Source organism: Stigmatopora nigra, chromosome 19, assembly GCF_051989575.1.
Source record: "Stigmatopora nigra isolate UIUO_SnigA chromosome 19, RoL_Snig_1.1, whole genome shotgun sequence".
Classification (NCBI taxonomy): domain Eukaryota; kingdom Metazoa; phylum Chordata; class Actinopteri; order Syngnathiformes; family Syngnathidae; genus Stigmatopora; species Stigmatopora nigra.
In genome coordinates this window covers 3325217-3347176 of record NC_135526.1, presented here as the reverse complement: position 1 = coordinate 3347176, position 21960 = coordinate 3325217, and the positions used below count along the sequence as shown (strand labels likewise).

General features: G+C 41.8%; 1 protein-coding gene across 3 annotated transcripts in view; it reads right to left on the bottom strand.

Moving 5' to 3' along the window:
• Positions 1-21960, bottom strand: part of fat3b (FAT atypical cadherin 3b) — a 48659-nt gene that overhangs the window by 25640 nt on the left and 1059 nt on the right. For all 3 annotated transcript variants that reach the window (XR_013329728.1, XM_077739826.1, XM_077739825.1), the window contains exons 2-16: positions 21776-21914; positions 18225-21187; positions 17923-18057; positions 17399-17600; positions 11166-11284; positions 9798-9996; positions 6938-6999; positions 4903-5217; positions 3529-3739; positions 2737-2808; positions 1600-1736; positions 1135-1410; positions 846-1056; positions 530-744; positions 298-456 (exon numbers count right to left, since the gene is read on the bottom strand). Coding sequence is in view for 2 of the 3 variants with exons in the window: in XM_077739826.1 (XP_077595952.1) it covers positions 298-456; positions 530-744; positions 846-1056; positions 1135-1410; positions 1600-1736; positions 2737-2808; positions 3529-3739; positions 4903-5217; positions 6938-6999; positions 9798-9996; positions 11166-11284; positions 17399-17600; positions 17923-18057; positions 18225-21164 (5253 nt within the window). In the remaining variant the exon portion in view is untranslated. The remainder of the gene's footprint in view (positions 1-297; positions 457-529; positions 745-845; positions 1057-1134; positions 1411-1599; positions 1737-2736; positions 2809-3528; positions 3740-4902; positions 5218-6937; positions 7000-9797; positions 9997-11165; positions 11285-17398; positions 17601-17922; positions 18058-18224; positions 21188-21775; positions 21915-21960) is intronic.

Sequence of the window (21960 nt, the reverse complement as noted above, 5' to 3'; positions counted from 1 at the left end):
AAATCAAATAAATGAATCCAACCAAAGCTTTTAAAAAATATCAAAGTGTCCCCATTTAGTATAAAAGCTTTGAGAGACACAAAAATGGCAGAGAAGCACTTATAAATGTATTAAAATAAATAGGAAGCAAGCAAAAGGGTTTTGTCTTTGTGCATAAGTGTAAAGAGGAACCTAAAATACACATAAACACATCTAAAAAAAATGTTTTTCCTTTGCTTTCTTTTGTAAGTATTACATTTGAAATGATTTCCCCTACATAGTACCATCAATAACATAAAAAAAGGAGTAGAAACTGACCTCAAAGTCGAAGCGTTTGCGCGTGCGGATGACGCCCGTGTGGTGATTAATAAAGAAGCACTTTTCCTCGTTTCCTTCGGTAATGTCATAAATGAGTGCTGAGCGGCTCAAAGCATTTATGGTGGCCACGTAAGCTCCAGTTATGTTGTTTTCCATGATCTACAAAAAAAAGAAATATTAAATGAAATCAGCTATTACATTTGAAGTACCAGCAGATCTTCACAAACTTTACCTCGGCCTGGTACTCCTTCTGTGAAAATTTAGGTTTGGATAATTTGGAGAGTGTCAAAGATACACGAGCAGACGCGGTTGCCATTAGTGGTGGAAAGCCACCATCGCTGACTCGCACGGTAAGGGTGTAAAAACCCAAGGAATATAAATCCAGGTCCTTGGCGATAAAAATAAGGCCTGTGTTGTTCTTTATGCCAAATATACCGCCTGTGTTGCCTGAAAAAATGACAGAAGAAGACAAAGAACTTGGTCAATTTATGGGGGGGACAGTTGCATTGGAGTACCAGATTTTTGGCAAAATGAGAACTAATCCCAACCTGCTTGTATAGTGTAAGTGAGTTGCCCGTTAATTCCACTGTCCTTGTCCAGTGCAGTGACTTGCAAGACCGAAGACCCAATGGGGAACGATTCATATGCGACGGCGTCATAACTGGTGCTGGTGAAGTAAGGAACGTTATCGTTGGCATCCTCCACTGCCACCAGTATCCTAGCCAGGTCTCGGTTGTATGGAAACTCTTGGTCCTTGACCTGAAGGGCCATTCCAAAAAAAAAAACACGGTTTGAGATCAGAAAGGTCAAAAAAGGGTCATGTTTCCAAGATCTTACCATGACAGTGAGGATGTGCTGCGTCCTGGCCTCGTAGTCCAGTCGGTCTGCCGTGTAGACCGCCCCTGTTCCTGGGTTGACCCTGAACAATCGCATGCTGGCTGGGTCCACACTGCCGTAGATGGAAAAACTCAAGCGGCTGCGCTCGTCCATGTCTGATGCACGAAGACGAAGCAACTCTGTGTCCACCGCCACTTCCTCGGAGACGCTGACATCATAGGCTGGCTGCGGGAACACTGGAGGGTTGTCATTGCTGTCCTGGACACGGATGAATACCTGGGGTGGTGCAAATGCACTGAATGAGGATAACTACTACACTTATAAGATGTTAACTTCAAAACTTGAAACTTTTTAACAAGACACTCATGCAAACCATGGAGTTTTAAGCATGTCTAAGAACTAACCCTAGTGACAATGAACCACGTTATGCCTAAATGGCAAATAATAATAAAACCACGCTTGTACCTGAGTGGTGGCAACATTAGTCCCATCCGTCACCTGCACCGTCATGTTATAGACAACCTGCACCTCGGCGTCCAATGGCCTCGCCACCACCAAGGTGCCCACTCCCACTTGGAGGTCAAACTGCATATCAAAGCTACCTGCACACACACTCACACACACGTGTGTTATAGTGTTACCATTCGCGACTCAACCTCAGCAAAGTGTAACTATGGCCATCTGTGCCGGAGGCTAAGCGCAGTAAAGTGAAGCGAAACGCGACAAAGCGCTTCCCCATCGGCCCGAGTTCCGTTAATGTCGTAACCAACATCTGTCTTATCTGTCGCCAAACAGCGGCTAGCTCACGGTCCGAGTCAGTGTTAGGTTTGCAGGCTTAATGTTTGATTCGTGGCACAGAGAGAGGAAGAATTCATACGCCTTAGTTATTCAACACAATCCTCACTCTCATCCCTGGACATATCTAAAGGGGCCCCGGCTTCATGTACCAGCACATGAATACTGATGCCTTATTGCAGGGATTGGCTTACTTTTTTTCTTGCTTAAGGTTTTTGTTGTTGCTGTTTCCCCCTTCAAGAGAAGATGGTCAATACTACACTTGGGGGTAAGCCATCTCACAGCATTACTAAAAGGAGATATCGTAAATCAAAATGCTTCTTCAAAGGAGAAGCTGTTTACTCCATGCAGTAGAAATGTGAGGCAAGCATGAAAGATGATGATTGACTGACTATTTCCAGTCAAGGTGTTGGAGTTGTGTGAGGAGCAGCTCATAAATACAGTAAGCAGCAGCAGTAGTAGCTGTTAATGTTAATTTATGGATTTGAAGTAGTAAATATTTGATCAGTAAATTCAAAAGCTTTAGGAATATTTCCATTATCACAGTGAGGCAATTCATTATAGTGCAGAGGAAAAATGCTATTTTGATTCATTTATCTTCATGTTTGAATTGGGAGTTGAATGTGTTGATATTGCATCACCCTGCCACTAATGCATCCACATGTGTTCAGAGTTCGGGGATGCTTTTACAAATAAAAATCAATCGTATACGGCCTTTGGCCAAACACAAGCTGCTGTGCTCAATTCACCATTTTGTTTGGCTGTGTTTTTTTTGCTTTTATCTATCTAAATTGCTTTTAGCCTCACCTGTGTCAAGAGAGCAGTTCCTCCCACAGGCATTTTGCGGAATGTAGAACATTTCTCTGGCCACGCGTCCTCCTGCGCATGGACGACAACATCAATACAAAATAGAAAGGGAAGAAACTGTGGGCAAATATTTTTTTAAATCAGAGACAACTGAATTTATTCCAGGTGCTGGAAAATGTGTGGTATTGATCTAAGTGAGGTTTACCTAAAATGTTAATGTATTTATTACATTCTATTTAGGGTAATATTCGGACTATAAGCCGCTATTTTATTCCTTGGTTGTTGTGGTTTATTGTCCATGTCTATTAATGATAAACATATTTTAATTCAAGTGTTTCACAAGGAATAACACTATAAAATATGAATTGTTTGTGGCTCTCTTTGTCAAAAAGGTTCCTGACCCCTGCACTAATACTTCTATCCACATTCTGTACTCAGAGCAACATTATTAGATCAAAAATTACAGCAATTGAAGCATGAAAGACGGAAGCAACAATTAAATGGCATTTCCCCTCCACCGGCATAGTCTAATCAACTCATTTTTTAATTAAAGAACCGACACAGTGTCGATTATTTTCAACCACAGCGGTGGGGAATGACCAGTGCATTGAAAGGTCATTAAAATCAATCATGCCATCACTGCACTGAGAGGACAAATAAATAAAATTGAACGCAGCGTTAGCGCATGTACAGTATGTAAAAATAGAAAATGATGCTCGGCTGGAACTCAATGATGCATTTACAAAAAATGCTCACAGTATTTTCCATTGCGTCTTTTTCGAGTGACCTTACCAACAATGTTGAACCAAACTGGGGTGTTGGATTGGCCCACGGCGACCACTCCTACAGGCTGAGTCACGGAGGCCGTCTCGGGTACCGAGAAGTTGTAGCAGCGCTGGGTGAACAGCAGGGGCAGAGGAGAGGGCGTTGGCCGGACAATCCACTCCACGTGAAGTTGGACTGTGGACCAAAGAGGTGGGTCACCCCCATCTTCTGCTTTAATCTGAGACATGGAGGGTATGTGATATTAGTGCATACCCTTAAATATGCAGATATCAGCTTAGTTTAAAAAATCTTTCATCACAAAAAATGTGCCCTCGGCTACAATCTTACATATTTACATACATTAACATGAATATGTGCTGTCCCTTATTAAATAAATCAAACTCAAACTCAAATCGACGTCCTTTTCACAGTTTAAATGACAATGAAAACCAGTTAAGTGCGCTTGGTAAAGTGGTTAAAATTTAATATATGTATATAAATATTTAATAATAAAGTATGACTTTCCAGGACATTATTTTTATGAAAGATTTGGGTCAAAAAGATTCAAATGAAACTTTTGGCATCAAACTAAATTTTACAAGATGCAACAAAAAAGCTAACTTAGTAAAATAGTCCAAAAAGTAAAAAAGTCAACAGTCACAATGTTTACAATTCACTTCACGATGTCGCAACCAAGACTTTTGCCCGCCATGCCAAACGTTCTCACTTGTGCCACCTGTCATTTTGCTTACAAAACAGATTTGTCTCTCTCGCCTGTCTCTTTTTTTCATGCACTCCCAGTTTTTGTGTTTATGACTTTTGATAGAAATTTCACGTGTGGGTGGGGGTTAGGGTTAGGGTTGTTCTTCCCACATTCGATCACATAAAATTAAATCCATCCGTATGTGAGTGCAGTTTTGTAGCAATCTGAGAAAATTTCAATGACATTCTGCCTTTTTTTTGTGGGGCTAATCTACAAAACATTCTATCTGTTTTATTGTAAGACCTCTAACACAGGAATAACTTCTCAAAATCGTTGTTAGGAAATTGATGCAAAATAAATTGGGGGCCTTAGTGGGAATCTGCGCACCATCGAGAGACACATTGGTTCTAAAGTACAGACTCAACAGGGCAATGACCAATCAAAAAAAAAGACATAACTCTAATGTCTACAGTAAAAATGCCATAAAAAAAGAAAATTGAGGCTTCTATTACAATGACATTAGTTTGTAAATGAAGGTCCCAAACAAGCTTGGTGTTGACATGATTGAGTGAGAGCCAACTGGAATAAAAAAGCAATTCCATCAGCGGGTTATCAAATGTATCTTGGCCAAGTCATAAAAATGCATTGGGATGATAAAAAATGGATTTATTATGATAGAAAATTCAAGTCCGACTCACCGTGAGGACGTGGTTGCTCCCGGCTACCACTGCCTTTTTGGACATCACCATGGCAGTTCGTGGGTCCACACCGAATGTCTCATCCCGGTTGCCGTCCACAATACTGTAGGTGATGTTGGCGTTGGCGCCGACGTCGCGGTCGTACGCGAAGACCCGATATACGGGTTCGCCACGCCGGTTGCGGTCGCGCTCGGGCAAGCGGATTCGGTAGGTGACCTCCGGAAAGACGGGTGGGTTGTCGTTCTCGTCTTCTACGTGGACAATCACCCACACGGTGGACTGACGTGTGGTCACCGGACCGTCGATGACCGTCACCTAGGAGACGGAGAGTGGGTTTCAAACATTTTTTCAAGCTCATGGGAAATTTCTTTCTGTTAGCGTGGCCGGGGATGAAGGCAAAGGTCTCATCACAACATCGATTGGATCACATCAAGCTGCCTGACTGCTGGTGGAAGTCTTAATTACAATCCCTGCCAGACAAAACTGCACAAACTGGCACTCACACTGCAGACTGCAGATGGAGAGCCTATTTCCAACTGATTATTTATCATATTTTCTGGATGATAAATCACACTTTTTGTCATAATTTTGGCTAAACCTGCAATTTATACTCAAGTATATTTTACACATGTATTTTTGTTCTCTCTGACCACTGATAGGAATTTATGAGGGTTATGTGAAACACTAACTATCTAGAATCTTCAGTTGAATTTTAGCATACACATAATTTACATTCACAGAATGCACAAACAGATGTGGCAAGCCAAATTTTGCCCCTCCGGCCACTTTGACACCTGTGCTTTTTAGCTGTAGGGGATGACTAATCTAAATGTTGAAATTATATGTCGTGCTACTAACTTTAAAGTTTTGCTTATATTCCAAATGCAATGGGGGAAATAAGGCTGACTTACTCTATGTTCATTTGAGGCTTTGTTTTTCCCGAGACTTTTTCGTGGTGTTTTACTTATGATAGACACGCTCGTTTAATCTTGCTATGTTTACCTGGCATCAGAGAGAGAATTTTTTGAAAAAATAAATAAATAAAGAGTTATGTTGGATGGTGGAGTCATCTAAATTCACCACCACACTTTGCATTGTTGTGTTCCACAGGCTTCTTGAATCTCTTTGACATGGCTTTTGGAGACTTTTTGGGTGAATCCCAGCATGATAAACAATGTCATTTTAATATCTCTGGCACTGAAAGATAATTTAGTAAATAAAATGCATTTTAAACCAGTTATGTGATGGGAAATCCAGTGAAAAATTTGTGTTTTGGGGATGTGGGAGGAAAAGTACACGGGGAAAACCCACACAAGACCTGGGGAAGCATCCAAACTCCACCGAGGAAGGTCCTAACCAAATTTCACATTGATGAGAGAAACCAATTCATCTTTTTCAAATAACAGCTCTAGGGTGTACTGATGTCTTAAAGCTGTCTTTGAAAATGCTAAACTATTTTACCAGCTCTTGTATTGGATTTCCTTAAATTGTCTACCTAATGAAGGCAGCGTATACTAATTTATTGTCTTCCCTGGCATCTTCTCACGGCGTTGAGGCTGAGGTATCTTTGAATGAGATACAGGGATTGGGGGGGATGTCTTGGAGATTATATTTCATTTCATTATAGTAGTTAATAAATAGTGAAGAAAGTCTCGACAGGGATAAAGTTTTCCCTGTGAAGTGGATAAGCCACGATTATATCTGCTTCATCTGCATGCGGTAGCCATGGCAGGAATGCTAATCGCGGCTCTATCTGGACGCCCGGTGTCTGCACTTATCTAACACTCACACATCCTCCCACACATACAAAGTTCTCACTGGCCCGAGTGGAAGAGATAAAAGATGATGAACGATTACGTTTAAGAAATCCCCGCGCTCTACCCCAACTTGGAGCCATTCATCAGTGTCCTAAGGGGGACCCGAGGGACTTCGTGTCTGCCTCGTCCTCTGCTATGCGTGCAGCGTGGCAGGTGGCGACCAACGATAAACAAACCAGACCCCAAGGCCCGGAGTCCCTACGCCGTTCGTATGTTACCTCCAGGAAGTGTTCAGACTGCTGTTCTCGGTCCAGCTTCCTCGCCGTTGTGGTGATCAAACCTGCCAGTCAAACAAAAGAGAACCATGATGACAATTTGTCGGCAAAAAATGTCGAAAAGCCATTTGATCTGCAAACCCTGTCACTTCAAACCAGCAGTAAAATACATCTTAAAGTGATATACGAGCAGAAAAATGTTTTTTTTAATAAGTGGCCACCTAATTGGATGCATGTCTTCATCAATGGCTATGAAGGAGTTAACTCATTGCTTATCACTGAATGGTCAAAATGAATCGGACATCTGTCAATATCAGTAAATGTGTAAAAGGTACAGAATGTATGCCACATTGTTGTTATTTTCTGTTAACCTGTTTAAGGCATTTGCCTTATTTTTGTACTCCAGCCAAAGTCTTGTATTTACATAATCTGATAGGATCTTGGCACTAAGGACACAATAGGAAGTGATTTGAGAATTTAATTTAGACAAAATGAGTCTTCTTTTGCCAATTTGTGGCATGTCTGATCTCGTCTCATCTCATTAAGGTCACGGGAGGGTGCTGGAGCCTATCCTAGCTGACTCCTAGGGGCAATTTAGTGCGTGGGAGGAAACCAGAGTACCCGGAGGAAACCCACCCAGGACCCCAGAGCCGTGAGGCCGACCTACTGACCACTCCCACCACCAATGAAAGTTTAACTATCAAAAATAAAACAGAAGAGTTCCTCGGAAACTGCCGAATTCAGTCAAAAGGAGCAAATTTACCAAGCGTCCAATGCAGTTCCCTCCTGCCTAGTCTTTTAAAACGGCCCAATTGTGCGTGAAGTTGCCCAACACTGAATGGACTGGCAACACTGAACAGGCTCACAGAGACCTCATAAAAACATGAGTGTGAATATAAATAGGTTTATTAATATTATTAGTGGACTTTGGCCTCACAATTCTGGACCCCTGAGTTTGATACCAGGTCGGTCCTGCAGTGTGCAGTTTTTGCATGTTCTCCCCGAGCCTCCGTGGGTTTTCTCCAGTTACCCTCCCAATTTCCAAAGATATGCATGTCCCCACAGCTCTTGTGAGGATGAAGCAGTTCAGAAAATGAATGAATCAATGAGTCAATGTGTATGACAATGTGATTAATAGTAGTTAATCTCATGGCTAATCTTGATGTAGAGGAATTCGTAAGTAATGGTACCACTGAATATGATCTTTTTTTAATAAAAACACCACCACATATTATGTTTGAATTCATCATGATTGTGTATATAGCAAAGAGATAAATCGGAGATAACCTCACATAATAGATTCTGATTATAATGTGTAATTATTTCTTTGCCCCATACTACACTGATGGCAGTATAGTAGTATGTAGGGTTTTTAGTATCTCTATTTGCCCTACAGCTAACTGGCGACCAGTCTAGGGGGTAGTCTGTCTTTTAAAGTCCTTTAACGAGGATGGATAATAAATGAAAAGGAATGAATATTGCAGCCATTTGACCAAAGGCATTAACATTCTAGAGGCATAGAGAATTTACATACTAATCCTCCTCAAAAATCTAATCAAGTCTATCTGTGAAAGCACATTGATCCCTCCTTTAGATTTCAACATTTCTAGTAGTTTCATAGTTTTATTGAATATGCATTAAAAAAGCTAATAAACTCATGCTGTAATGAAATTCAATTAATTTATTTAACTCTTTCAATACCATTAAGGATGATAAATGTCCCATCGATTTAAACTGGGAATGAACAAATGGATGTCTATTATTAGTGATAAAATCATTGATATGAACAGCAGAAGGACATATATACAGTGAGTTAATGACTGCGGAATTAAGACACAAAGATTAGTATCTCTCAGATAAATTGGTGTGGGTGGGTGGGTGTTTTAGAATGTTATGAAGTGGAAGCACGCATGTTTCCGTCACACACACGTAAGTGCAAATATGAAAGTGTCACCTTGAGAGGATCAGAGATACAAACTGCACGCTAGCATAATCACGTCATAAACGCTCACCGTAATCACACACACACACACACACACACACACACACACACACACACAAGTCAGAATGCAAATATATTCCTCCAAAGACACAAGCACGCACTCCCACAATTCCACTTTCCTTCGTCTTGGCCCTTGTGTCAACACTCATCTGGTATGTTTGCTCCCCCTGCCATGGATGAAAACTAGGAAAGTGTGTGTATGCGTTTGTGTGGGTGTGTGTGGGTGTAGGGGGTGTTGTAAGTGCATTTGGTGGTGGGGGCAGAGGCTGCTGGTGCTCCTATAGCAAAGAGCTGTGCTTCAATCTTGTTCTGTGCTTGGCTACACACAACTCGCACACACACACACACACTCACACACAACACAAATCAAAGTGAATGGGTCGAACGGTGCACATCAATCAGATTGGAGCGGGACACCAGGAAAGTTCTGGGATTCCCAGATCTGCACAAAAGTCCCGTCGTACTGCGATAACACACACCTATCATCTCAATCTGTCGGCTTAATAGGATCCCGGTTGGGAGACAGAACCGGGACGCGGTAAAAAAGACACTTATCAGGAGGATGAGACATTGTTAAAGGATGTGGATGAGCAAGAGATAATAGCAGCAAAAACAATAAGGGGTATTAAAAAGATTTTTGGCCAAATTGTAGTTATGGTTTTATTTAGAAGACTGTTATGTCTGCCAACTAGGCTGCTACAATTAAGGATTATTGAAATGACAGCATTTCTGATCATCATATGAAGTATGTATTGACTTTAAAATGAGGCAAATTTGATGTTTTTCAATTCATGAAATAAATCAAACTCAACATTAAAAGACATGTCAGTCAATCCTTCCAGTGTAAAGTATTCAACTGACCTGTCTTTGGATTAATGTAGAAAAAGTTCTGCGGGTTTCCTGCAGTGATGCGATAGCTGAGGCGGCTGGGCGTGGCGGTAAGGTCGGGGTCCTGCGCCTGAATGCGGATAACCGACATGTCCTTGGGGGAGTTCTCCATCACCGATGGGTGGTAGATGGGGTCCGAAGTGAGAGGCGCGTTGTCGTTCACGTCCTCCACCTGATGAGAGGAGATGCTATAAATGGTGTCCAATACTGTTTTATGGTGTTTGTTTTTTAATTCAAATAAATTGGAAAATGATCTAATTGCCTCCACTGATGGAATAAATGTCAAATTTAATCCCTTTGGTTGAAGACTTTACATTAAACAAATAAAAAAACAATGGGGAATCATAATAATAATACAAGGAAAGAAAGATAAGAATAATCAATGGAAAAAAAATAACAAAAAATCTGAAATTTTTAAATTAAACGATCATAAAAATAATATAAATAGTTTTTGGAAAATATGAACCGAAAAAGGAGAAAATGAGAATAACATTTCTTTTTTTTGTTTTAAAAATCAGATTATATTCCCATTGTTATTTTCATATGTAATGCAAATTATTAAAGTTTACAGGCCATATTTGAAGAGATCAACATTACAACTAGATTAATTGAAAGACATGAAATAGCATGTATGATTATGATTGAGGATTAGGGAAAAAGGTCAAAGTCAAATGATATACGATCAACAGCATGCCATTGCAATTGAGGGTCTCCACAGCCTGGGTGTGCACACCAAATGCCTGCAATATTTACGAGCATGGGCTGCCAGCGACATGGTGGCGATACGCTCGAGCGGGTAATTGAGGAGCACCTGCGTCTGATTAAACTTCATGTTTCGGTACGCTGGTGTGTGCGACCAATCAGTCCCCCAGAGGCAATAACAACATCGCCGCTCAACAAATTCTTACAAACTGGTCATGTTTATTCTGTTTAACTCTTTCGCTCTGCGTTTGTGGCTTTTTCCGTCCTTCTGCCAAGAATTTCAATGACTTTAGTTTGATTTGAATGTCTAATGCCGAAATATTATCGGCATCAAAATACTAACATAAAATATTTCAGGATCAAAATTCGGCTGCAAAAAAATACCATTCAGAAATGCACTAACCACTGGGCCACTGAATTTGACACATTTTGGAAAAAATACTATTAAAAATGTTCTCTCTAGTGTCAGAAATTGACTTCTGTACATATGATCCAGTTATAATTCAGCGCCTATGTTTTCTCCAAGTAAATATTGTATTATCTCTACAAAAGGACAACATTCTAATGTGCATACAGTACATAAAGTGTGCACCTGGCATTGCAATACTCCAATTGTTATGCGGAGCTGGTGCAACCCACCTGGATGAAGACCTCGACGGAAGCCGACAGCGGCGTGACCCCTCTGTCTGTGGCGTACACAGTCAACCAATAGGAGTCCTTGCTTTCACAGTCCAGGACGCCTGCTGTGTAAATCACTCCTGTGGGAGAAAAGACATTCATTCCAGAGGGTACGTATAACAATCAGGTGTGTGTGTGTGTGTGTGTGTGAGCTTGTGGCAAAGAGGCTTTCATTCCCAAAGAGGGAAACAATTTGAGTGTAATTTCCCAGGGGACGCAAACCTTTAGACCCGCATTGTCGGCCATCAGCAAAGATACATTTCCATGTGCGTCTCATGCCTTTTACGGTCGACAGAGGCACCGTCATGGTCATATTGGGAGTTTTCGATTGTGGGCATTAGCTTAAGACATATTACGTCGATTTGGTTGAGCGGATGAAAATGTTGATTTTTCACAATTTTACGTTTTTATTTATTCATCCCTCGTACCCCTTATCCTGGCAAAGCTCCAGGTGAAAGACTTATAACACCCAAGATTGGTCACCAGTCAATCGTAGGGCACACAGAGATAGACAACCATTAACAAGCGCAATCATACCACCACTAAAGCGGAATTGATTCACTAACTTTTGTATTTATTTTCTATTAAGTCCATATTTTAACATTTAAGACTATAAATTAAAAGGGGTTGTATTGGAATCCCAATTTGTAACACATCAGCTCATTCAGGATTTAAATTAAAGCTATTTTCCCATTTTCAAAATTCACAACTTCCCAAATCACACAATACTTCCCATTTTCAGTCTTGTGCATAATTTCCATGTAAAATCTTTTGAACCATTTTCCTCCCCCTCACAAATTCCACTTTCCCCTCCTTAAATTACCCAATTTGACACTATTTAGAGGTATTTGAGAGAGTCACACTCACTCACTTCCAACCAATTACAAGCATTCCAATGTCAGATATTGCAGAGTTCATTCAGGACAATTGCCTTCCAAATTGAATCTGTTGTTGTCAGAATGTAATCACTTTGCAATAACCATTGGAAGAAGAACATAAATAAAGGGCATCAGGGCCATTAGTTGCGGTCACCTTGAACTGCCACTTTTGTGCCAACACCAATTGTGTCACCCATCCACCCACACACACATACACAAACACACACATACACAAACACGACGTGTCATTGGCCTCAAGTAAGATGAGGAGTTGACAGCTCTGGTGTGACCTCTTAATGGACTGACTGTCTACTCTGCTGGCCATGCCAGACTTTGCATTGAAATGAGGCCCCCTGACGCACAGCCTTTGCTTGAGTTAGTAAGAACAAAAGCTTTTTGATCAAAGTTAAGTCTTAAGAAATGTCAAAAAATAAAAGAAAATGACTGCACCAAAGTAATTTTATATGTACACAACACATTTGACACTCTGATATTTCATCCTTAAACCCTTTTATAGTAGTTATTCTATCAAAAATAACGCAACAGGCAATGCCCACTTTTTCCCCAACAATTCTGGCTGTGGCATCCTAACCATAATTGAGTGTGTTTTGGGATTCATCTTCAACAACCTGCCATTTTAGAGCAGAAATTCTAATGCAAGAGATGTTAAAAATGGTAGCTGACAATATTGTGATGACAAATCCACCCAGAGAAGCCAAAGAAAGGTCTTTGTAATGAAATTAGATTCTAATTAGTCTTCCTTTTCTAATCTGCCTTAGCCCCACTCAAAGTTGAAAAACCCATTTTTAATTTTCACTACATATATTATTTTGATTTCTGATGTCTGAGTCTGATTCCTATTGGCTCTAGACATTCAATCTATTTGAAGTGGGAGGGTTGGCATTCGTTCAAAATGGATTACATGTGTAGTTGTGATAAATCCTTTAAATTCTCATCAGAAAGCGAAAAAGAGTCGCACCATCGGACGACTTTCATTGTCGATGGCGCTGAAAAAGTTAATGACAAGAGGGGCATTTGGGGGCAATCTATAAAGAGTGTTTTTGTCGGCGGCGGCAACGCACTCTTGTAAGCTTGTCCTTGACTTTGTCCCTTTCAGAGTGCATCCCATTTCTGTCAAGAGAGAGAGAGGGGAAGTGAAGTGGCGGAAGAGTGGGAGCTACCCGGCTTTTTGAAAAAAATAAAAAAAGCTCTTTGAACTAGTGAATAAGCCTGCCAATATGATACAAATGTGACATGACAGACTTCATTTTCACCGTAAATAACGCGGTCCATGACAAACTGAGGTGTTGCCGCATTTTTTCCCCCCCAATCGGTCACGGGTCAGATTTGGAGACCAAGCTTAGAGCACGTTAAAACAGCTCGCTAAGTCGGAGTAACGAGGAGGCACGCTCCCCAGGTGACGGGAATACCAATTTTCTCACGAGGAAGTGGAGGAAGATCTTTGCATTGCTCACACATGGGGAGGAGTGAGTCATCTCAAAAGGGTAAAGATAAGACCGGCCTTTCACGCCAAGGTGGGGTTTGGGGGGGTGCAAAGACTCGGGGAAATTGGTTGGACGTGAGCAGACGGCGGATGTGCTGTTTGCTTTCGATCGATATGTCCGCAACGTAACAAAAGCGGAATGAAAATGAGTAGAAACGGCAAATAAAACAAACGCTGGGGTGGTCATGATGAATAATATAGTGGGGGAAATAAGGCTAGTGTTCAAGGGTCTTTGACAACGTCTCAGAATAAAAAAAAATGGGGATTTTCAATTTACGATTACGATCAAAGTCCCTTGCTAATATTATGCGATTAGAAAAACATTCAAGCCAGGGAGTAAAATCGATGTTATATATTAATTTGAATTTTTATTGCAGATGATTAAATGAAATATTAATTGCAGTAATTGGAATAATTGAGCCTAACCCAAATACATGCATGGTAGGCTGGTTGGACCTTCTAAAGAATGTTGGCGTGACCCTTGTGAGGATAAGCGGTATGGATGAGTGTTTGATTATTTATATAATTTGAAGTGAATAGTAAAATAAGCGAATAAAGATTTTGATAAAAGTAATTCAATTAGTTAAGACTTCCCAAACACCCTAAAGTAGTTTTTTTTTAAATACTATTGAATACAATTTAACTGCTTTTGACAAGGATAGGCGTCCAATTCATATGAATTAGGAGGCATGGCGCCATACCTAAAAAAATAAATAAAAATAAAACACAATTGGCCATATCACCAAGCCCAAATCTATGACAATGATATTAACTCATTGCCTTACTTGTTGCCATGGACAGCAATTGACACTTATTCCATTTGAACTCCTAGTCAAAAAAATGCATAACACATCTCTCACATTGTCAGCCAAACCTCCCATTTGAAATCGATTTGAGTCTCCAACATTAAATAAATAAAAACAAGGTAATACTTCCAATGGGAGTCTTTTCAGAAAATAACAAACACTGACTTTTCTTTCAAGAGAACAGTATAGACCAGGGCTATGAAATACATCAAAGAGATGTAAAAAAAATAAATAAGTAAGCATTGGAATAAGATATCTTCTTTCTCTGCACTCCCTAGCAATCTTCTTTCACTTTCTGCACCCACGGGTGCTCGCCCAGACCTCCCCCATAATAATTTCGGCCTGACTTTCTATCTTACTTTGCGCCTGGCTGACTTTGTAATGTTAAGGTACATAACAGAGGCGCGCATCGTTACACATTACTGCAGGGTATCAGAAAACATCTTAAACTTTAAAAAAGTAACTTCATATTTCTTCTTGCTGCACAAAGTACAGCAAGGGGTGTGCAACTCATTCCTTACAGTTTTAATAATCTAAAGGACCTGTTTTTATCTTTCATTTGTGTGTTTTTTTTATATTTAAAAAGAAAAGACAGTAAATAACTTGAAACTTTTTTTGATTTACATAAAAAGTGGAAAGAAGGAAATGTTATTTTGTATGTGTGAGTTCTAATTCATTTTATTCAGTAGAATTTACATATTTTGTGGATATTTGTACTTTTTAGCTTTATATATATGCATGTATTTAGCATTTACTGTCATCTTTTCTATATATTTTTCCCTGTAATTTAAATATCTGCACTTTTGCATTATGACAATAAAATTACTCATCCCTATTCTAATTGATATTATTCATACAATTAAGTGTGTTATGCATACTTTTTTTTTACTAATTTGAATAATACAACACTTTGTTTTGATTTCCCTTTCACTGTTTTGAATAAATATTCCTATTGGATTGAATTTAAATAGAAAAATTGCAGATCAGCTTGTCAAAGTGCACCAAAGGCTATGCACTACTCAAATAGTACAACAAGGGTGGCCATGTTGAGCACGCAAACCAGAGCCAAAAGGACTTGTATGTGTGTTTGTGTGTGTCCATTGATTGTCCTCCTGTGACTGGCCATTCAATACTAATTAGCCTAGTTAAAAGGTCAGCGGCAGCCTTCGGTGGATGCCGAAGACCTGCACAAGACATGAGAATCTAGTGGCTATCCTAACCACACTTGATTTTATGAGTCTTCCCGACGATGATTGTTATCGCTTCACCGACACGAAGAAGTCCTCACGGCAGCTGGTTTTACGTGAGCAGACGCTCCTTATAAATAACACCAGGCTAGCCATGCGTTATGGCATTTTTTTGTTGTTGTTGTTGTTGTGGAGGTGGTTTGTTTGATGGCAATGTGCAAAGCTGCCACTGCGACAAAGTTCCCCCCCGAGGGGATAATAAAGTTCTCTTTGACCTTGCGCAAGTGTCAAAATGAAAGCGCTTCTAAGTGTATATTTTATAAGTGTGAATTGCTGGACTTGTGTAGGACTATCAATAGTGTGGAGAACTTGATTTTATCAGGATGTGCTGAATTTTAGAAAAGAACGGGTGAGCACATCTGCCTTACAGTTCTGAATTCAAGGGTTCAATTCCTAGTAGGGTTTCACCTTAACTGTGTGGAGTTTGCATGTTCTCCCCATGCCTTTGTGAGTTTTTTAGGGTACTCCCATTTCCTCCCACATCCCAAAAAGCATGCAATGTAGATGTGCATGCATGGTGTTTTGTTTCTACATGCCCTATGATTGGTTGACAACCAATTCTGGGTGTATACTGCCTACCGCCTGTTGCCTGTTGTTGGCTGGGATATTCTCTAGCTCTCCTGCAACCCTAGGATAAGCGGCTTGGATGATGAATGAATGAATTTTATACTTACGGCTAATGTTTTTCTGATTGTATTGTTCTATCTTTCCTATTGTGTTGTTTTACAGTGTTTTGCACTTGATCTGCATCATGTCATATCTAGTCAAATCAACTTTAAGACATTTTCACAAGTAAAATATTTTCATGTTGTGAAAATATGTAGGTATGCACGTCAAGGGGGAGGAATTTTTGAATATTTGCACGTAACAAAGACAGGCAACAGTGAGAGCTGGAGGAGGAGAAAATTAACTGTGATAGCAGAGCGCACGTTTTCTGCAGATTCAACTTTCATGCAAATACTCAATGTGCAGACATGCGTGGCATTTTGAGCAAGCAGTCGATGAGAAGGTTCGTGATTTCTTTTAATCCGGGTTTGCAGACGCAGGTCATGTTATGCAAATGCCAATCTAGTATACGCGGTTTGACGTTAACATCTCCATCTTTTTGCTGGATCAGTTGCATTGGGTTAGACATGTTTTCTTGTTTTTTTTTGTCTCCCCCTGAGTGACCTGTCCTTGTGATTGCCCTTTGAGTTCACCTGTCCTTTCTCCCACCCAGATGTATCTCCTGATTGCTACCACTTGTGCGACACTTGTGATTGTCTCATCAGCTCATGTCTGTCTATTAAAACACTGTGTGTTGTCAGTCCTTGTCAGATTGTCACTAGTTTGTCACTTGTGTTCACATTTCAACTGTTAAAAGTTAAATAATATGGCGCTTTTCATTCTTCTGCTATGAATTGAAATGAGTACATCACTGGTAAACAGACGTCTCATCCATATGAAAGGATTGGATGATAAACTCAATTAAAAGATGTTCCTGTTGATTCTTTTTTTTTTTAGGGTGGAAGGGATTCTATTTGTTCCATCTGTGTGAATTTGAATTTTCTTGTCTCATGAAAATGCCTTCTGTTCCAATAGCGTGTGCCATGCACACAAATCAAGTAATCACGAAGCCCCTTGATGTTGTGTATCACATAGCTGCTGAATTGCAAAACACAACACGACTTTAATAAGCCAGCAATTACAAATAAATGGAAACATCCTGCACCAGGCCCATGATTCATATTGGATATTAATTGACTACGGAGCGTCAAACCTGTGTCTTCGTCGATAGTGAAGGCGCCCAGGCCGCTACCGCCTCGGATGGAGTACTTCAAGGCACCGTCTCTTCCTTTGTCGTCGTCCTTTGCATCAAGCGCCAGCACGCTGGTGCCCGTCCGTGAGTTCTCCTTCACAGAGCCTCTCACGGCAAAGTCGGCAAAGTAGGGCACGTACAAATTCTCGTTGACGTCCATCACCTGGAAAGCGAGTAGTCAAAACATTAATATTTTAAAGAGGCGTTTGTAATTTGTACTCCTTAACTCACTAGCTGCCACTGATGGTACTAGATGTCCAATCCATCTTAATAATCCATCGTTTTAACTCATATATAATCAAAGTTGTCAAATTAATTCATATTTTAATATATACATATAGAAACAACAACAATACATTATAATTTGTATTTGTTATTTATGTTTTTATCTTTTTTGACAGTCGAAATGAAATGCACGTCTGTTAATGTCAATGGCAGGCAATTTTTTTTTTTTTTTTCCAAAGGTTTCTGGGTTATTTGCGTACCTCAACCTCCACATAGGTGACGCTGCTGAGGGTGGGTGCTCCCTGGTCCTCAGCGAGTAAGGTCAGGTTATAGAATGGCTGCTTTTCAAAGTCAAGTTCCCTCCTGATCCGCAGTATGCCACTCGTAGCGTCCATCTGCCAAACGCACGCACACACACACGAATAAGTCATTAAAAGCAACATTTAAATAAGCAGGGTGAATAATCCATTTTCTATGCTTTTTAGGGTTGGAGGGATTTGCAACAATTTCTCACTGACTTCAACAAATTACAGAGAGATAAAGAATAGATGGGATCACATACCTCAAACGTGCCATTGAAGTCATTGAATAGCGAGAAACGGACTTCTCCACCAGACCCAATGTCTGAGTCCTGGACCTGCACCCAAGTGATGACGGACCCTGGTGGGAGGTCTTCCAGAACTCGGGCGTTGTAAGAACTTGGGATGAAGGACGGCGGACAATCGTTGACGTCTTCCACAATGACATTCAACGTGGTCACCGACGATCTCCTGTTCCCTCTTTCGGCCTTGTCTTTGACCTCGATCTTCAATGTAAAAGCCGGAACGCTCTCTCGGTCCAGTTGAGAAGCCACAAACACGGCACCGGTCTCGCTGTCGATGCCAAACTGAGGGACGGCGGTCAGCAATGCATAGGACAGCTGCGCATTCTGACCGGCATCTTTGTCAAAGGCGGAAACGGTGACCACTCGTGTACCCAGCGGGGTGTTTTCGGCAACCAAAGCGGTGAAGGCGTCCTGAGTGAACTGTGGATCGTTATCATTGGCATCTTCCACAATAACGGTGACGAGCCTCCAGTCAGACATCTGGGGAAGCCCTTGGTCGTAAACGGTGATGTTGAGAAAGTAGCGGTCGGTCCGCTCTCGATCAAGCGGCCGCAGGACGGTCAACAAACCACTCTCCATTCCCACGGTCAAACAGTTCTCTTTGCTGTCATCGGATACGGAAAACAGAAGGCGACCGTTAAAGCCGCTGTCGCTATCCCGTGCCCTGACTTGGAAGACGCTGGCTCCGGGTGGAAGGTCTTCTCGAACCAGAATACTCGTGGGCAAAGCCTCGAATTGTGGCGCTTGTTCGTTTACAGAGAAGAAATCTGGAATCCTGTTAAATTGTCTCACTCGAGCCATTGCCGAGGCCTTGGAGAGCATTTTCTCCGCCATCAACTGGACCACTTGTGTATCCTTGCAGCTGAGCCCCCGGGATGGCGTGGAAGCTCTCACAACAGATATGTTGACAAACATGGGCTCCGATGACATTTCCCCATCTGTGGCAATGACTTTTAGGTTAAACATTCCGCTTTTTAAATTGACCCCTACTAACGATGTCGTCAACGACAAGGCGCCCGACTCGGCGTTTAAATTCAAGTAGTTCATTTCGTTTCCAGAGACCACCTCGTATTTGACCATTCCAAGTTCGTCCATGTCCACGGCTGACAGGGTGACGATGGTCTGATCGACGGGAAAATCCCAGCCTATCATGCCTCTGCATGACACCCTCTCAAAGATAGGCGGGTTGTCATTTACATTTATCAAATGGACCGTTACATTGACCTCACTTTCCCTCCTGTAGGGCGACCCCCAGTCGGAGGCTCGAATGACAAATGCGTAGACTTCCTCCGACGACTCAAAGTCCAGATCTCGCTCAATCCTCACCTCCCCGGTGTTGGGATCCACGGCAAAAGGAAGCGAGGCTTCACCGATAATAGAGTGCGTGATATAGCCGTTTTCTCCTTTGTCTTCATCGGCGGCGGAAGCGATGAGAACGACGGTGCCGACGGCCAGACTTTCATTGATGGAAACGACATAAAACGGGCGGCTGAACACTGGGGAGTTGTCGTTAGCGTCCTCCACCGTGATCCGGACCTTTGCTCTCAGCCGGCTGACAGCCTCTAACACTTCCATCTCCATGAAAATCTGTGATATCCTTGTCAGTAGCCTTGAGGTCATAATAACGCCGGTGGATGGATTGATATCAAAGTACATTAGTTCTGAGAAGCTGCAGAAGCTGTAATTGACACTCGCGGGAACTGGCACGATTCTCAGCACCTCAACAACTGTGCCCGGGGGAGCAATTTCACTCAGCACCACTTCATAAACGTCTTTCTCAAAACTCCCCTGCGTCGGTTTGGGCTTAGCGAACAACAGCTGAAGCAATTGAGTATTGGAGAATTTTGGAGGGACACCCCTGTCTTTTGCCTGAAAGGTTAAATTACAACCATAGGGATATTTGTCCCAGTCGACCTGCTGTGACGCTCTGACCCAATACTCATTCGCAACGAGTGGCGAGCGATCAATGGCAAATTGTTCAAGTGGGTCACCATCAATGATGGACACCCAATCTATGTACCCACCCACGCCCTCATCTTCATCCTCCACCATCACTTTGGCAAAAATCGGGCTACTCTCAGTCCACGAGGGGACGACGGCGAACGCCCTGAGGACGGGGGCAAACTCATTTATTTGCGTCACGCTCACCACCAAGCGAGCTGTACTGCTGATGTCGTTATTCCCATAGAGTTTCATCCCTCTGTCCACCACTTGAACCTCCAGCTCAAAGCGCTCCTCTCTCTTGGGAGGGCGACAAGTCAGTGTGACCACGCCACTTGTGGGGTGCACGGCGAAAAGATCTTCTTTACTCTTAAAGAAGTAATAGAACTCACCATTGGAGCCCACGTCGGCATCCGTGGCCGTCACTCGCCCGATGCTGGCGCCCACGGGGGTACTTTCGGACACCGTAAAAGAATAGGCGGTCGGGGAGAAGAGAGGTCGGAGGTCGTTTGTGTCCAGAATTTTGATGTAGACGGTGGCTAGTGCCTCCAAGCTTCCTTGAGCAGAAGCCTTCACCGTTAGAGTGTAATTGTCCTGGACTTCCCGGTTCAGCATGGCACCGGTGTTGGTTCGAATACGGAGGAAGCAGAAATCCCCCATGGGAAAGTCCTCCACTTGGAAAATACCCTCACTATCGCCAGACTGGATGGAGAACTTGATATCAAATGAGCGGCCCAGGACGATTCCCATTTTGACTGGGCTTCCGACATAGGTCCTGGCGGCAGAATTCTCAAAGATAGAGGCATTGTAAGCGGGTTGGGTAAAAAGTAGTAGGCTTTGGCCGGACCTCGCCTCCTGCAATAATTGGCCACGCAATATCGGGAAGGTGAGCAAGAAGCAAAGATGGCGCAAGAGAAATGGAAGGCGCATCATAATTCCTTTCAAATTGGGCTTCATGCTGGTTACATCACCGGGTCATCCTGCAAGAAAAAAAAATAAAGCAATCCAGATGGATAAAGACATGCATTTAAATATCATACTGAAAAGCTAATAAAACTTGCAGCAAATGGATTCATAAGAGCCACATTACTGGATGTCTATTATGTTCAATGGCACTGGAAGAGTTGTTTGTTGTTAATGGTTTTTGTTTGTTTTGCTTGTTTTACTATTAACCAGATGTACCACATCATACAGCATACTTTGTTAACTTCTTTAAATTCATTGGTTGCCATTAATAGTGATAGATGTCCAATTAGTCCAAACAATGAGGCGCTTATTGCTGGCAGTGTGACAAATACTGATTTGTGGATAGGGATTTTCAAAAAAATTGCAACATTTACTCCATATAACTCATTTGTCGCCTTAAGACTTAAAGTCCTGAACAAGTGAAAGGAGTGTGGGGACAAAAGTTGCAATGCATAACTTATATTGATCAGGCAACAAATGGTAGGAAGAACCGTGCGACATTTTAAAGGCAACAAACATTTAAGGTCGTATTGCGTCCAGGCTGCAGACTAATTGAGCAAAGCGTTGGATGGTCTGCACGGACAAATCTAAGGTTATCTTACCTCTGATTTTGCGGATTCACTCAAAAGTACATCCTCCATTGTCAAAGTCTTCAAAAGCACTCGAACGTGCACGGTGCATCCTGCCATGAGGCAATCACTGAGTGCACGCCAATTGTCCCAGTTTCCACGTACCTGCGCCCTGCAGAGCGTGACACAAAATGGACGTTAAAGCAATGCTGCTTTTG